This window comes from Stegodyphus dumicola, chromosome 6 (genome assembly GCF_044657685.1).
Source record: "Stegodyphus dumicola isolate Sdum_Otavi_A_Nest chromosome 6, ASM4465768v1".
In the NCBI taxonomy this organism is placed as follows: Eukaryota; Metazoa; Arthropoda; class Arachnida; order Araneae; family Eresidae; genus Stegodyphus; species Stegodyphus dumicola.
This window is the reverse complement of record NC_140773.1, coordinates 220,996,867-221,015,903: the sequence shown is the minus strand read 5'-3', so window position 1 is coordinate 221,015,903 and position 19,037 is coordinate 220,996,867. Positions and strand designations below refer to the sequence as shown.

At 32.8% G+C, this 19,037-nt stretch overlaps 1 protein-coding gene across 1 annotated transcript in view; it reads right to left on the bottom strand.

The window, feature by feature from the left end:
* eRF3 (eukaryotic translation release factor 3) overlaps positions 1-19,037 on the bottom strand; it is a 47,022-nt gene that overhangs the window by 25,066 nt on the left and 2,919 nt on the right. Inside the window, exons 3-4 of the mRNA XM_085819556.1 lie at positions 9,974-10,135; positions 3,948-3,981 (exon numbers count right to left, since the gene is read on the bottom strand). Of these exons, the coding sequence (XP_085675682.1) occupies positions 3,948-3,981; positions 9,974-10,135 (196 nt within the window). The remainder of the gene's footprint in view (positions 1-3,947; positions 3,982-9,973; positions 10,136-19,037) is intronic.

Here is a 19,037-nt window from a genome sequence, read left to right as displayed (position 1 = left end):
GTATATAGCCGATTTTGTCACCAAATGGGCGATTTCTCGTTAAATGTGGCAACCATTCCCTCCTTTGCCATTTTATGACAACCCTAAAACTGCTTTGCGGGGAAGGCATCTTGCCGCGCCTGTATATTTTGTAACAATATTTTTTCCCATATAAACTCAAAATATACAACTCAAATGCTGCAGACAGGCAAACTGAAATTTGAGGCACATCACAATTGATCCAGGATTTTTCGATTTTGATCAATGATCTGCAAACACAACCTAATACTTTACTCTGGTTTAATGCTGTCAAATGCACAACTTTTGAGGCTTTCTTCAGTGCTAAAGTAATAAAGATATACATGATCTATATGAAATGCTAGCAAACTCAATTTTTTTCAGTTTTAAATAACTTTCAATAAGCACATTTTGTGAGAGATGAACAGCATACATAAGAATTCACTTTACACAACTACCACATTTTTCCTATATAGTTGGCTTTAACTTTTATATAAAATATTACTAACTTAAAATTACAATGGTGGCCAAAATTGTGGACACTTTTGGAAATTTTTATGTTTTTTAACTTTGTATGCTTACAGAAAACGTTACGTTTCACAAAATGCAAACTTGTATATATCATTTTAAAGAGAATTTATTACTGAATTCAATACAAAACACAAAATTCAATTATTTGCAATACAAAAAAAAGTTAAACGATAATAGTTATCGATATACATTTGATAGTGATAATTGCAGTGAGTTATCAGTACTTAGTAGGGTACCCTTTATTTTTGATTACAGCTTCACATCGATGTTTCATTGAGCTGACAAGAGTTTTAAGCTCTTCTTTCGTTATTACATGATGCCAGGAAACAATTATAGCCTCAATTAGTTCCCTTTTATTTGAGGGGCGCCTCATTCGGACAAGAGTTTTCAAGCGGTGCCACAAATTTTCGATAGGATTGAGGTCAGGACTGTTTCCTCAATGGCCTGGCCATGACAACAATTTAATGCTCTTTGTACGAAACCACTCTTTCGATATTTTGGCTGTGTGGCAAGGAGCAGAATCCTGCTCAAAAATAAACGAAGCATTGTTGGGAAAGAGATCTCTGATGGAAGGTAGAAGTTTTGGTTCTACAATAGTGTCAATGTATTTTCTGGCATTCAGTGTCCCATCGATGACATGAAGGCGACCAATACCATCTGCTGACATGCATGACCAAATCATAACACTAACTGGGTTCTTCACAGTTGCTTGAATGCAGTCAGGATGTAGCTCTTCTCCTATTCTACGTCTTACATATTTTCGCCCATCACTACCGAATAACGATATCTTAGTTTCACCACTCCTGACCACTGATCATCTGTCCAATTAATGTGTTCCTTTGCCCACTGTAGTCTCTTTTTTCGTTGCTGAAAATTAAGATAAGGCTTTTTTCGTGGAATTCTACCTTTCAGTCCAACATCTGTTAATCTTCTCCTGATTGTTCTTGAACTGACAGAAACATCAGCATCATTCAGATCACTTCTGATGCACGCTGATGACATTTTTCTATCTTGGAGACATAGTCTTTTTATTCTTCTGTCATCAGTAGATGTGGTGCACCTTTTCCTTCTTTGCTTTTTATTGAATTTGTCTCCTGATATCGTAAACAAAACTTTCGGACTCCAGATGTAGTCACTGAACCACTTACCCGCCTTGCAATTTCAGCATAGGAAAAACCACTTTTTCGTAACACAATAATAGTACATCTCTTTCTAGGTGTCCAATCTACTCTTTTATTTGATGTCATTGCTTCTTGACTAAATATTAAAAATTTTTACAAAAATTCCTACTTGTAATTACAGTGTATAAGAAATAGGTTCTCCTTCTACAGAACAAAGCAAAATAATAAATTGTTTCAAGTGTAAACATGATGTCAGCTTCTACTGGCAGTTACTAACATTTGATTGGTTCTCAGAACAAGAACATTGATTGGCCAGGAAAGCTAGACATTACAAACCACTTCATAACTGTGTTTTTTATTTATATTAAAGTATATATAACTTTTTTTGTATTGCAAATAATTGAATTTTGTGTTTTGTATTGAATTCAGTAATAAATTCTCTTTAAAATGATATATACAAGTTTGCATTTTGCGAAACGTAACATTTTCTATAAGCATACAAAGTTCAAAAACATAAAAATTTCCAAAAGTGTCCACAATTTTGGCTACCACTGTATAGTGTTAATATATACCAGTACAGTCAAAAGTCGTTAATCCGGGCTCGTTGGGACTTCGGCGATTCCGGATTATAGATCATCAGTTTAAATCTGGTAAAATGGTGTGCAGAAATTATAAAATTAAAAATATGAAACCGTAATTTACGAAATAAAGAACAATTATGATCTAAAGGGTATCAAAATTTACAAAAAAAAAAGCTTAATATTTATTTGTTTACTTTATTAAACATTTCTTTCAATGTAAGTTGTTAAGGTTGCTTCATTTCTTATGTGATAATACATTCTCTTTAATTCTATAAACAGATATAATTTCTTGTTCAGTTACAAAGTTCCGCTGTTCAAGTCCCATAATTGCTGTGTCGAGAATACGGACTAATTTGTCAATCGAAATTTTTTCGTTTTCAATAACCTCTGTCACTTTTTTCGCTATCGAAGCTGACGAGGCATTTGATTTAAATCATATCAAAGACGAGTACATCGAGATGAAATACTAGATTGAGTAAGCAATTATAAGCCAAATAAAATAAAAACATCTGCCTTTAAGGATAGTGCTGACAGATCCACTTCTAATTCATTGCACGCCACCCCAGTGTTAAAGATAAACAAAGGATATGCCTTTATCCATTTTTTTGCAGCAATTCCACTTTTTGTTTAATGGACTCCGAAAGATACTTTCGCTTTGTATATCCTTTACGTATTAGTAAATATATATCGAAAATTCTATTTGACATAATCGAAAGTTTAAGCTTACTTTTATAAAATTGCTCTAACAGTCTGCAAAAAATAATAATCCGGATCCAATTCGAAGATTAAGGAACAACACAATCTGCAACATTAACTGAAATAGATAATTTTAGCTTAGCTTATCCCATTTGTTATACATTAAACGCGCATTCGTAAACGTATTTTGCACACGCGCACACACAAATTCGCAGCGGTAAAGGTCTTAGACGCATGCGTCAAGCTTTGAGGTCCGGATTATAGATCATTTCAGATTATGAGTGTCCGAATTAACGACTTTTGACTGTATTTAATTTTCCCAAAACCTTGATTAACAGAATATGCCACGATTTATAAGACAGATTTTATATTTTAAAATTTAACTGAATGTTCTGAATAGCTGGAATTGTTTTCAACAACCATATCATTAGCAGTTCATTTCTCCTAGTTGTTAAATCACCTTCTTGGAATATTCACAATTGATTATTAAACCTATAATTGAGTAGAAACTATTAAGCAACATAATTTATTCTGCCAACTACATTAAATCAAATTATTAATGAATTTTTTATTTTCTTCACTTAATGCAATGCTGAGTTTTCACGGCAACTCCAATTCCCAGATATTGACATTTTCAGAAACTTACCAAATTAAATAATAACCAAAAACCAGTCATGTCTCCAAAAATTAATTTTCTCCCAAACCAGATTACATTTTATTCTCTAGATGTTATGTTTCGATTATCTCCATTCTGCATTAAATTTTATCACATTAATTAAATGAGACCAGCGTCTGTATCACTTCCATTGATACATCATGAATTACTTCTTTCATTTCTACATTTAGAACATCCATCTTAAGCTCTAATCTTATATTTCTCATGTCAAAAATATGCAGATATTATTCTTCCCTAAAAATTACCTCATGGAATTAAGGGTGCAAAAAATATGTATGCTAAATACCATATAAGTAAACAATCTTTTAAAATTTTATTATCAAGTGTACTTAAAGTCACACTTACAATAACTGACCACCAATTGTTGACTTGCCAGCATCTAAAATAAATAAGAAAATACAATAATTACAAATCCAGTTTGAAAATCTAAGATAAAATAGCATTAATTAAAGTGCATAAAAGGAACTAAATAATGCAATAGTCACTGATATAAAATAAATTTTCAGTGAATAGCATTTATAAAATAAATAGATCAAACTACATAATGACACATGCAACGATCCCCCTACCCCACAGCTTAACATTAAATTTTATCCAGTGTTATTAGGAATTATTATTTAAAAAATTTAAACATGAAATAAACATTTTCAGTTTTGAAGCACAACTGATTTGAAAGAAAGATTTTTAAAAACTTTGATATAATGGCTTTAACCAGATCATAAATCATAGATTGCAAATTATGAATTAATGGCATTCTGCTTTGTATGACTGTGTTAAGAACATCAAATTATGGCAAAATGAATTTATAAAAAATAAAAAAGGTTTGTTAAGGTCTGAAGACAAAAACATAAATATTTATTCTTTACACGATACACAGTAATTGGAAAATGTTCTCCCTGTTGAGCAATTTTTTATTTTGAGAGAAATTTGTACAGTCAAAAGTCGTTAATCCGGACTCGTCAGGACTTCGGCGATTATGGATTATAGATCATCAGTTTAAATCTGGTAAGGTGGCATGCAGAAATTATAAAATTAAAAATATGAAGCCATAATTTATGAAATAAAGAACAATTATAATCTAAAGGGTACCAAAATTTACAAAACAAAAGCTTAATATTTATTTGTTTACTTTATTAAGCATTTCTTACAATGTAAGTTGTTTAAGTTGCTACATTTTATGTGATAATACTTTCTCTTTAATTCTATAAACAGACATAATTTCTTGTTCAGTTACAAAGTTCCACTGTTCAAGTCCTATAATTGCTGTGTTGAGAATACCGACTAATTTGTCAGTCGAAATTTTTTCGTTTTCAATAACCTCTGTGTCACTTTCTTCACTATCGGAAGCGATATTTTCTGAGTCTAGAACCATACTACAGATTTCGCTGTCCGTTAATTGATTTATGATTGGGGCATTAACGTCGCAATGAAAAACTTCTCTTATATCATCTTCATTTATTACCGCTTCTCCACATTTCTTTACAAAATCCAATAACTGAAAAATTTCACCTTTAGTTTTTGATGTCCGAAAAACCTTCAAATTCGCGGCTATCATCTTTATCCTCCTCACCATAAAATATGGTAGATGGCCATAAATTATGCCAAGCATTTTTTAACGTACCTGGAGACACATCCTCCCACGATTTTGCGATGCTCCACACGGCAGATTTTATGCTAAAAAAGTTTAAAAATTCTTGAATAGTCTTGCCACTGTTCAAGAAATTTAACATAGATTTTTAAAATGCTGCTTTATATTTGCATTTCAGCGCGTTCACTATTCCCATATTCATAGGCTGAACGATAGACGTACAATTTGAAGAGAAGAATAATACGAATACATTATCTTTCACTAAAACTTTAAGTGAAGTATGCGCCGAACAGTTATCAACAATCAGGACTATTTTTGATTTAACAGGTAAACCAACCTAATTCAAATGTTGCCGAGCAGGGAAGAACAATGTGAATACATTATCTTTCAATAAAAATTTTAGTAGCATAAACTGAACAGTTGTCTATAATCAGGACCATTTTTGAGTCATCAGGTAAAAAAAAACAAATTCAAATGTTGCTGAGCCTCGGGTATAAAATGATTTTCAAACCAATCATTCATCAACATTTGTGTCATCCATGCTCTTTTATTTGCGCGATATATAACAGGAAAAATCGTTACTCCTTTAAATGCTTGAGGTCGTGCATGTTTTCCGATTACGAAAAGTTTGGACTCGTGCGTTCCTGCAGCACTTGCGCATGCTAAAATTGTTAGTCTCGCTGTGGAATCTTTGACACCAGTTGGAGCCTTTTCTGTAGAGGTTGCCATGGTATTTCGCGGTACATATTGCCAGAAAAGACCAGTTTCATCAGCATTGTAAATTTGCTCTGCAGATAAATGTTCATTAGTAATGAATTCATCTGCAAATTGTTCAGCAACTTTAATATCAGTTGAAGATTTTTCACCTGAAATTTTTAATTGTCTTATACCATGGCGATTTTAAAATTTTGTTAACCAACCTGTCAAATATGTGCACTCTCTGTTTAAGTTCATTTCTTCATGAAATATTTTGCCTTGAGCCATTACCATTGAACCCATCAATGGCACGCCCTCACTGCGACGCTGTCTGACCCATTCAATCATCACTTTGTCATGATCGTCACTTTTTACATAACGAACCCTTTTTCTGTAATTCATTGCAAGTGGGGTGTCCGAATCCACAAAAAAATAAAAAAGTTCCTTTTTCTTTTTGCTTATGTCATATACAGTTGACTTTCCAATGTTATACTCCTCGCATAATTTTGAGACGGATATGCCTTTATCCATTTTTTGCAGCAATTCCACTTTTTGTTTGATGGACATTGAAACATACTTTCGCTTTGTAGATCCTTTGTGAGCTCCAGCATCGGAAATTCTATTTGACATAATCGAAAGTTCAAGCTTACTTTTATAAAATTGCTCTTACAGTCTGCAAAAAATAATAAGCCGGATCCAATTCAAAGATTAAGGAACGCAATCTGCAACATTAACTGAAATAGATAATTAGATAATTTTAGCTTATATTGTCTGTTATACATTAAACGCGCATGCGTAAACGTATTATGAGCTTGCGCACACGCATATGCGCAGTCGTAAAGGTCTTGCGCGCACGCATAAACGCCTATGCGCAGAAAGTTTGTAGCTTTGAGGTCCATATTATAGATCATTCTGGATTATGGGTGTCCATATTAATGACTTTTGACTGTATCAGCTTTACACTTATTTTTTGTAGCTCAGTGATGCAGAAATTACTTTTTCTCAAACCTATTTTTAACAGTGGAAGTAATAACTACATCTCCTTTTACTTTAGGCATTTTATAAACTTTCAATAGAGCTTTTTATCTTAACTCTAGAAGCATTTACTACTTTAAAAAAATCAAGAAGTGGTTTGCACTGTTTGAGGATTCTCGATAAAGAAACGAGTTTGGTTTTCTAAGTAATCTGGGGGGGGGGGTACCAAGTGCTTTCAGATGCCCAAAATCACGTTTTTTTTTTTTTTTTTTTTTTTTTTTTTTTTGTGTGTGTGTGCGTGCGCACGTACTTGCTAATAACATCAATAAGCCAAGCTACACAGAAATCGTGAGAAATTTTAAGAATAAGAAAAAATCGGAAGAAATATGTTGTAAATTGCGTTGGCAGGAGAACTGTCGAAAATCAAGAATCTCCCACCCAAATGCGAGAGCTGGCAGCTGTGTAGTTTTCCCAAGTAGCGGAGTAGGTAATGTCTGTGTTTCAATTGATTGAAAAGGCATAAGTGTAAGAAACATTGGTATGAGACTGAAAACTATCTACTATTTTCTTTGCTTCTGCATGGGATATGTTTTAGTTGACCTTTCTATTATGTACTTCTTTTTTTCCTTTTCTATTTCTTACAAGATCTACAATATTCCAGATGCTATTTACGACACCTGATAAAAAAAGCAATGTTTTTAAGCAGCCTTTATTGTCGTGGTCCACCTCTGAGCATCTAACACAGATAAGATTGCCACGACAGGAGGATTCAGAATACCCACACATCAGATAGGGGTTGTATGACCTCACTGGACAGTTCATATAATATGCTTTCATAGCTTTGAGAAGAGGCAGAGTGTTAAACATTAGTATAATATATCTTATGTTTACAAGTTGAGCATTTAAGTGTATCTTTATTCTTCGCACCCTGCACACGTTGCTTTTTTAGTTCAGCAATAATTTCTTCCTCTGAAACAACTATTAGATCTGATTCTGAAATGACATCAGGCAAGAAATTTAATTACTTATGAGAAGAGATTTTTATTTGTGTGTTTCCTAGGCTCGTTAGCTTGGAAACTGTGGCTATCTGTTTGGGAGATGTGGCTTCTATAAGTAAATCACCAGAAACTTCTTGATGTTCTTTGGTTTGCCTATTGCTGAAGTTATGTATTTGTTCATCAAAAAGGGTGACGTTTTCTGGAATTCATCATATAACCAGAAATCAGTTTTAAATAGAACTTAATTCAGGATTAATATATGTTTCCTTTAGTGTTTTATCAATTGTTTTCCCAGTTCCATAGTTTGCGTGAGAGAGTATATTTTCCAGATTTAGCTAATGATTTATTACAATCTGCGGTTAGTTGGTTTGAAAAATACAATTAATTAAGAAGCCACATTATAGAAAGAGAATAAGGAGAAGCAGATATCTGCACCAATGCCAGTCATGTCTATAATGTGAATACAGCACCCATGAAGCAGCCCTCTACCCTTAACAAGGTGCCCAGCAGATGGCTCCGATTGCTTAGCACCAGAGCAAAATGAAACACGAAAAGCCAGCTGATATATACGAATCCAATATATGCCTCTCATTTAAACTGAAGCAGAGGATAAAGCAGTGTGTTGGGGACAGTATCTCACCCCTCTACTACCAGGCTCCTCCTTTCCAGCCTGGTCTCCATAAATGGCATACATGCAGACAGTTTTCTCTCTGAGAAGTTAAAAACAAAGGATGTAACAGCATTTCACTTTCAGCCCCCACCTCTGAGATGGAAACCACAAGGGAAGAAAAAAAGAAAAAAAAGCAGAGACTAGGAAAATGGGAAAAGAAAGGAGAAATCACCAGATCAAGAGTTCCATAATACCTGTCTCACCTATAATGTGAGCTCCTGAAGGACTAGGGTACCTCAGGATTGCACACATGTACTCACAATTACTGACCTGGTGAGTAAATTTCCTAAAAAAAAGTGTGACCTATACACACATAAATATAGTAAGTAAACAAATAATTACATACATAATTAGTTATGTATTATGCTGTCGACCGTGAAAGCTGGTTACCACTGAACCAATTGTTCTTATGGAATTCTGAAGCAACTGATGCTTCCTTATTTAAAAAACAATCAGTATTCAACTTGTTTCATTCCTGCATTCTAAAAAAAAAAAAAAAAAAGGTTTAGTCAGATTTCTACTTTTTTTTGTTTGACACTCTACTGTTCAGAATGCCATAAATTTTACACTAACTGTTCCAATCTATTACTGTTTTGTTGGCCATATCCAGCAATTCATTTTCCCATTTAACAGCTGTTAATTCACTCATCTAGCTGTAAATGAGCTGGAGTGCAGTCACAAATGTGATACTATTGCCCTTGAACCGGGTTCTTCTTAAAATGGATATTCTCTTGTCACAATTCTTGACGTATCATTTTTGTTTCCAAATAAAGTACCACATTCTGCCCATTAATACACTTTTTTTTAAATTTGTTTAATTTTAGGATCCCATAAAATTGAAAATAAGCCACTGTTTGCAGTTCTGCAGAAAGTGTATCCCAAAATTTTAATCAATTTTTTAAAGGGGGGAAAACACATAATAACAATTCATATCTTCATCTATAAAAAAAAAAAAAAAAAAAGGGCTTATTGGAAATCAGCCATAGTTGCACTTAATGAAAGTGCAGTTGTTGTGTGTTGGGTCATGTTTATCCATAACTGATGCTAAATCACACTATTTGGTGTCAGTTTCATTACAGTCGACAGGATAACATCAAGTACCTATAATTATGCAATGTGAGGTCTAACAGTTCATACATATTATTATGCTAAAAATTATTTTTGACGAAAGCTACAAACTCTTTCAATACAAACTACTCGTTTTTTATGTATGATACAAGATATTTTTCAAGAATTTGCTTAACATTTTAGGTCAATTCCAAGGAGTCAGGGTCTTCAAGGTTGACTTAGAGAGTAACTAGAAGAATGAAAATTGTTACACTTAATTAATATCAGTAATGAATGTTTTTTTATGCTCTGTTGCTAGTTTAAATGCATAAAATGCTCTTAATATAAAGTTTAGGAAATTGCAAATAAAATTTATTAAATAAAAAATATTACTAACCTACGTGGCCAATAAATACAACATTCACATGCTCTTTTCTAACACCTTCTTCCTCTTCTTGCAAGACTTTTTTTTTACTCTTTGATACTATTTCTACCTCTTCTACTATTTCTTCATCATCATCAGCTAGATGATTATTCTCTATATCTACATTTTCCCAATCTGAAAGGAGGGAGAAAAATATTAAATAAAGGAAAAGCACTATACAGATTAAAAACAATTAAATGAATCAAAGCATTATCTTAATAGTCTGTTTTAAAATATAAAGATATTCAAAAAACATTTTATGAGTTTTCACAAAATTTCCACTGAGTTTTTAAACAAACACAGCATGGATATAGGGTAAATACACTTTATCGGAATATGTGAAAGATGGATATTAAATAAAACTACATATTGACAAGAGACCAAACATGAAAAGCGGCAAGTGAAGAAAAAGCATACAGTTTGAGAACTGGTTCAGTAACTGCAGTACACTGTTTATAACAGCAGGGTAATTTATTTATTGTTATGCAGAGGAACTGATGTTGATTAAGTGGTGGGAGATTAGCCTTCAAGAAATCACAACTATTGACTGGAACAGTTCTTTGACAGAGATATTTTTTCCTCTACATCTAATCTGACAACTAAATATATAGCCCTGGGAGGGAAGGGGGGGAAACTGCGGACAAAAATGAAAATTTATTCTTATTGGGGGGGGGCAAAGCTGGCTTTTTTTTTTTTTTTTTTAAACAATTATGGTGATCCAGCAGGTTATGCCAAGAAACTGGTAAATTTTTTCTTCATTCAAGTTCTAAATAGAGGGGCAACTACAATCGTGGCAAAAATCATTGATCATGTACAAGAGAGATTGACTATTAATTCAGAATGTCCATGAGCATATAAAACAGAGAAACTGGAAAAAGCATGTGAGAAATATTTTACTGCAAATCAAAGTTTGCTTTATTGATTCAACAACAGCTGCTCTTATATAAAATATTGAAAGTCAATGGTGCTTTGTTACATCATGGGATAAAAATCAATGAAACACGGTTTTTACTTATGACACAGATGTGAATCAATGTGTAATTTACCACTATCAATAATTTAAATGACACTCACTTCTGAATTCTGTCTAAAATAACAAATTTTATCGAACCAGTTTCCCTTAAAAAGTCTTCCATGAAGGCACACCCATTATACAGATAGCACTAGCGTCCTTTGCCATAATCATACAAATCAAGGCAATCAATCAACACTGGCTGAGGAATTAAAGCGGTGGCATACACCTCGCGCATGTAACTGTTCCAGTCCACAGTATTCAATAGATGCCAACTTCCTAACACCAAAAAAAAGATTAACCTTACAGCTGTAAGGGAGGGAAGATACTTTTCTGTTTTGCCAGCGCACACGATAAACTCGTCAATAATGGTACAACTGATGCGAAATGGAATATCTTCGCTGGTAACGTTTTACGCGTCATTTTCAAAGCAAGTCACAATTATTTCTTATCAGATTGATTGTTTCTTTCAATACTTTCAATAATTTTCTATCATGAATGATGGTTTGTTTTTCTTTGAAAAAATTTCTAGCACACTTTTTGTTGACCTGAATTATTAGGTCTACAGAATTATTAAAAATTCAAAAATTAAACAAGTATTTCAACGACGATTTAAAAACCTAAAACTATTTAAATTTATGAGCATTTAGAGAAATCTAAATCTACACATGGCTTGCGATTAAATGGGTGTATTTGTTACATTTGGTGCTTTTGCTCATATATATTGGTTGCTGTTTTGAATGGTCCCAATAACAGAATTGTATGAATTTTTCTTATGCAATGATAACTAACATTCTGATGGCCACTGTTTCATAATCATCTAATTTTGTTAGCCAATATCACATAGTAGAGTTACACAGATACAACATGACGGTGCCTGCAAATATTAATCAGCATAATTTAAATTATGCAAGACTTCAAATTCGACAATCATTTCAGTTATTGTGGGATACATTTGTTTCAGTTTTTTGAACAATTATTTACAAATCTTGTGAGTATGATAACAGCCAGAAATATAAATTAGATATTTTATATTAGAATATTCAGTTTTTTGAAAAATTATTTACAGTTCTTGTGAGTATGATAACAGCATGAAATATAAATTAGATATTATTTTATATTAGAATATTCAGATTTTTGAAAAATTATTTACAGTTCTTGCGAGTATGATAACAGCCTGAAATATAAATTAGATATTATTTTATATTAGAAAATATCCTGAAAATATTTTAGAAAAAAAAGTAAAATAATTTACAAAAATAAGTAAACAAAAAGAATGAAATTTACTTCGTGTATTTGGTGTAAAGTACCTACCATTAATAAGATTATCATTTACGGTTTGCGACAATTTTAATCTATTTTAAAAATTATTGCCTTAAGTTATTACATAGAAATAACTAGGAAGGAAAAATTTCCAGTGCAGTTTTCCCATTCTGTCACAAAACGTAAAATCACTACTCTGGTTTATTATGTAAATGAAACAGGTATTTGATAAGAACTATGGAAATAAAGTTTAGCTGCTAGTAGTTGTTACAGTAGAAACTTGAATATTTCAAATGAGGAAAGCAGGAAATAAAAATTTTGTGAGAAGTCTCATGTATTGTTATGTTATTCCAAAGCCACAACTAGGATTTCAATTGGGTTTTCTTAAAATATTAGCTTTGAAAAAATATCTTTCATTTACATAACATATCCATACATAAATTTGTACAAGTACACACAGAAATCTTTAGATGGCTCAAATAGTCTAACAGGGTTCATAGCCACATTTTAGTTAAAAAAATAAGCACCTATAAGCACTTTTCAAGCACATTTAAGAAAAAAAATAAGCACCTGTCTAATTAAATTATACACAACTGCATAACCTTAAAAATTAGACTTGTAATTTAAAATATGAGAAATGCAGTATTTATTAAGAGAGAATAAGCATTACCTCAACCATGGAAAATAATTACTTTTTTTTTTTTTTTAAATTTTAAATAACAGTTCAATTTACAGAACTAGTTTACAATGAGAGGGAAAAAAAAACTATGCAGAACTAAACTATATTACAAGATTTAATGATGAAATTTCAGTTAAAAATAGAGAAAATAAATAAATAATAAGGCATATTTATTGTATTCACTTGGGACCTAATAATAAATACAATTTATTTTTTCACTCATATTGATATTTAAATAATTTAAATCTAAATTCTGAACATTTTCTAAATTTTCACTGTATATCAGTTTTTCCTTAACAGATATTGCAAGCAAAGTAATTTAAGTAAAAAAGAGGAACATTTCTGAAATCAGAAGACAGAAATTTGCTTCATGCAGTCATCCTTTAACAGTAAAAGCTTAACTAATCCGCATACTTGGAAATTGGCGAATATTCGGACAGTCAGCCTAACTTGAAAAAGAGGAGCGGAGGGGGGGGAGGTAGACTGTAGACACCTTTTAAATTTTCCCGCTAAATATATGCTTTTGACATTTCGATATGCGCATCATATAAAAATAAACCAATGGAACTGAAAAATATTTTGCTTAGCAAGCACAGTAAAACTCTTTTAAGTGTTCATAAACACATCTCGGACAGAACATTAAATTAATTATCTCTGCAAAATATCGCAATCTTTATTGCGCAATACGTGCGCCGTAATTCTTCCCTACGTGATATTATGCAATCGGAATCAACAGCTGCCGGTATTGGGAGAATAAAGAACTAAATAACTGGGGTATTTTTCATTCTAATTTTCAACAGACGGCGTTAAATTTCCAGAATAGAATCAATCTTCGCTTGAGTTGGTAGACCGCAGAACTTTTAGTCCTATTCAATCCAGATTGGAAAGTGACCAAAAAAAAAAAAAAAAAAAAAAAAAAAAAAAAAAAAAAAATCCGTTGCTTGTTTTGCAACGAACTGTAACAGTTTCAATATTCGAGATTTTGCGGAGAAAGGGAAGAAACTCCCAATCTTCGTACTGTATAATGTATTGGCCAAAAAAACAAAATTATTTTGACTATTCGATTACTTTCCCTTTATTTAAGCCATTCCGAATATTATTCCTTAGAAAGCTAATCTGTGTTAACACACAACCATTTTTGAAAGTTTACTATACTTCAGCAGTTACTGCAACTATGTTATTATAAACATTCAAACATATGCTCATAATGTAAGCATAACGATCATAATAAACACGAATATGAACTGACCAAGTGGAACGAGAATGCAAATTATTAAGATCTTGATAGAAATTCAAATGTGTGTAGTATTTGGGTGGGAGGAAAAGAATGCCGAATGTACCGGAATTTTCTACTGCTTTCGCATTTCTTTGACCAATAGAAACGACGGTCACCTGTCTGTACTCTTTGTGCACACCAAAGGTTATGTTAATGCAGAGAAAGGGGAAAAGCTATTTCCGGGAGTATGATTCACCATCTGACATTCCAACATTCCATATTAGGAAGAAAAGTTGTTTATTTAGTTTCGGCTTTGGTACCGGAAAAAATAGCATTCATTAAAAAAAAAAAAAAAAAAAAAAAAAAAAAGCAAAAAATATGCACTAAAAACAAAAAAATAAGGGCTTTAAAGAAAAAGTAAGCACCTATAAAGGCCTTTATATTTTATTTTCAAATATAAGGACTTATAAGCACTTATAAGGACTGCTACGAACCCTGTCTAATCATGTTCAAGTACCTACTCATTCGTTTGTTCTGCAAAGCATCAACGAAAAGTTTGTACTAATCACCTAATCAGCACATCTTGAATATATACTGATGACCATTTAAATTCAACACCATGAAAAACAAGAGATAGTGGTTAAGGTATATTTGAGAATGCCCCTTGGATCATTGCTAAGTTGTTTTATTTATGGTAACCTGAGTATATTATTATGATGAAAATCCTATTATACGCAATTGGTTGTGTGATTGTGACGAATTTGACTGATGGGAAAATATTGTTGGATGTATGTCGCATATTGTCTGCTGTGCATCATAAAATGGCTGCTGGTGGTGGAGGTACAGTACGAGAGAGTGGAAGTTTTTTTTTCAAGTGTTTGAGGACAGAAGAAAGGAAACTTTGTAGGATGTAATTCAACGGAATTATAAGTGTCCTGTTTGTACAAAGGAAATGTGTATGGTTGAACGTAAAGATCATTCATATGGCTTTGTCGCAAGAAAGGTTCAATTGCTCGTCATATAAAGTGTTCCGTTAGAAAGGGAAAATGGCTCGAGGAAAGTTTTTGGATGCTTTTAAGGAATTTTGTGTGCCACAGACTGAAAACAAGGAAATTTCTAAATAAGGTAAGTGGATATTTCCTTTGTGTGGTGCTTAGATGGTATAAGATGAATTTCCTATTTTAAGTCATTTCATTGTTTGATTTAAAATGTAGTTATTGAGATTATGTATTTTTTTGGGGGGGCTTACTGTAGAATTGGGTGCTTCTTTAACTTTTTAAGTGAAAATAGATTGATGTGTACATGGACAAAGGTAGTGTGTAATTCTTTGACCTGTTATTTTGGCTTTGTGTAGCGGCAGAAAATTCACCACTATAGAAAGTCAAAGAATTGCACAGACTGTGTTTATGTAACGCCCAAAAGCGTCAAGGGGCATCCATAAATATATTTTTACCGAGATAGCAATATGATATTCAGTGGATAGCCTTGAAATGACGTATGCTGGACCATTCATTTACTGATTATGATCTAGATGCGTTTCATAAGAAATATCAGAAAAGCTAGGCCAAGACAGCAGTAAGACCTGGTAGGCAGTGAAGAACTGTTGAATGTTGCATGCAATACATCATAGTGCACTGGCCTGTTAAAGCTTAGCCTCAAACAAGTTTCAAAACTCCTCACATGCAGCAGTGGCTGCTGGAGGTTTCTGCAATGCATATTAGGTGGATACAGGAGTAAAATCTAATAGCATTCCAATTCATGATGAAAGATTCATGAAATCTGTCACCAAAGTACCATCAGACTAAAATCAGACTTAAATACAACCACAGTACAAATTCCGAGATCTGGACGGCCAAAATCCGGAACTCAAAGCCACCACACACTTTTATACAAAAAAAATTATTTAGGTTAATTTTTAGATTATGGTAACTTGGAGATTTTTTGGCGAAAATTTGGCGACCAACCCTGCTACAGCAACTTGATAGTTTTTGTTTGGACGACATTTTGTTTTACTCAACATTTTTTTCCCCAACAATCTGCTAGCCGCTTATGCTTATGATAGAACTTTTATGGATAAAAAGTGCTTAATCATGACGAAGATTAGGTGCGAAATTGGGAGAAAGTGCAGAATCGCAAACTGCTTGCCGCGTTTTCAAGAATTGCACATACACGGTATCCATGTACACGTCGACCTATTTTCACTTAAAAAAAATCCCAGAATTGCACAAAAATGGCATTGCGCACACTATCTCCATGTACACTGCTAAAGTCCTAGCTAGTAACCTTTATCGCCTTACCAAAATGTCGCCAAATTACCTGTTACCATATTCCAAAGATTAGCCTTTATTTATTTATTTATGTGTGTGCTTTACGCATACACATTTGATTCCCCTCCTGCACATAACAAAATGTGGAGAGTCCCGATTCTTAATTTCACTTCGGCACTAATTAAAATACCCTGTTATTGAAGAAACTATCATTTTAGCATAAATTTGTATGATCAATAATTCGGCTCCGCAGCTGTGTATCTGCTTGGGATACGACATCTCGAATCGAAACATCCCTGATTTTACATCCCTGATGCCAACCTGGCGAATCATCATTTATAATATTTTAGTTTCATCACTGCATGTTTATCAAGACATGACAACTTGTGTAATGTCTCAAGTAGCGAAGCCTACCTTTTATATTGACATTACACTTGGTGATGATTACAGATTTAAGTTAAATATGTTAGGAAATGTTACCAGGAAACATTTAACAAAAATATTTTTTCATATGCTAAAAATAAAGGAACTACTCTGATGTGCGCCCTCAAGTCGCCAAATCTTCACGCCGCCATATTACTATCTAAATTTTTTGTCTACATTTTGAACTTTTAGCTTAAAATGTCTCCAAAAACGCTGTTTTCGCACATACAAAAACTACGTTTTGAACACACAATTTAGCTAAAAATCCAAAACAAAAACAAAAAATTTAGATAGCAAAAACGTAAAGTTTCTAACCAAAAATATTTGACGAGAATCCATGTACACAGCAACATGTTTTAATTTAAAAAAAAATCTACGAATTGCACAATGTAGGCAACGAACGAATCTACAAACTACGCAGACCTCGCTTTAATAAATTAACATAACAACAATAAATTTCAAAGAATACCATGTACACAGTATCCTGTTTAAACTTAAAAAAAATTCTACGAATTGCACAATTTAGGCGAGGAAAGAATCTACGATCTACGCACTCCTCGCTTTAATAAATTAACAAAACAATAAATTTCAAATAATACCATGTACACAGCGTTCTGTTTCAACTTTAAAAAACATCTACGAATTGTACAGTCTAGACACTAAACAATAAAATAAACTAAAATAAATTTCAAACAATTTAAAAAAACAACAATAACGACAGAAATTCATACTAAAGAACCAATGAACATAACATTCTACAAAATAAGAACAAGGATAAAATAAAATGCACTTACCATGAATTAATGCATTTTCGAATAGCAGAAATATAAATTTCATACCGCCTTTCACAGGCCGCCACGTAATCACTATCGTATTTACATGACAGCCAGACACACTATCCAGAAAATTTATACTATGGTTCACAAATAAATAAAATCACAAATCCCTACTTCTATCATGCACTGCCATTAAAAATAATCTCCCAGACCCTCTTTCCACACTTCCAAATACCCACTACCCCTCAACAGGATAGCCACAATCATATTTCCTTTTGCCGAACTTCAATTCAACAACTACCATTTTATCTTTCCCTCCCATCTTCTCAGACACAGAGGCGAACCAACGAGCTCCAGTGAAAGATTTTTCAACGTCAACAGGGTTGCCATAGAACACGCAATCGCACCAAAAACCAGCACAGAACACATATCGCCACATCTGGTGAAATTAGGGCGTATATTAGAGTTGTACCAAAATAAATTTTGTTAATGATACTCATAGGTCAAAGAAAACATTTAGTGCTATTTGAATTAAGAATAACTGATTTGTTATTTGCATAAACCCATAATCAGCGCCAGAGCTCGTATGGTCGCATCGAGTGGCAGATTTTAGGGAATACAAAGGGAGGCATTTGGTAGCAGAATTTAGGACCCGCACAGACTAAGCCTGAGAATATGTGGGAATTTATTTATTCAGGACTAAGATAAGCCTTAAGCATGTGCAAGGAATAGGCGTAAGTATAATAAATAACTAATAACAATTCAGGCTTAAATTGTCTCAGTGTGTGATAGAAGGAAGATAAAATTTAACAAAACAATTTGTCTTTAGTCTCCAATCTCATGATACATAGCCAAATATGCATAGTGAACAGTAGCTAAATTTTATGATGATAGCCACGAATCTGATGGTTTTCGAATGTTGTAAACCAAAGGTGAAATTTTCTAATTAACGGATTTTGTAAATAAATGAAGATGTTATAAAAGGAGTTTTTCACTGTGATGATAATGCTCCTTAATCATCAATCAACAGATGGTGAAATCTGCAGTATGGTTATAGATCCAGAATATACCACTACTGATAGTGAAGAAAGTGAGAGTGGTTACTGGAAACGATAAAATTTCAACTGACAAGTTAGTCAGAATCCTAGACACAGAAATTACAGGACTTCAACAATGGAACTTTGTAACTGAACGAGAAATTATATCTGTCTATAGAATTAAAGAGCACAAAGAGAATTATATGTCCCAAACCATGAGGAAGATTTAAGGAAAAAATACGTAATTCTCCTTTTTACAGATTGAATGCTTTATATAAACTGTCACAGATTTCTATATTGATATTTTCCTTTAATGAAAATTATTTTATAAATTGCTTAATATTTTTAATATTAAAACTATTTA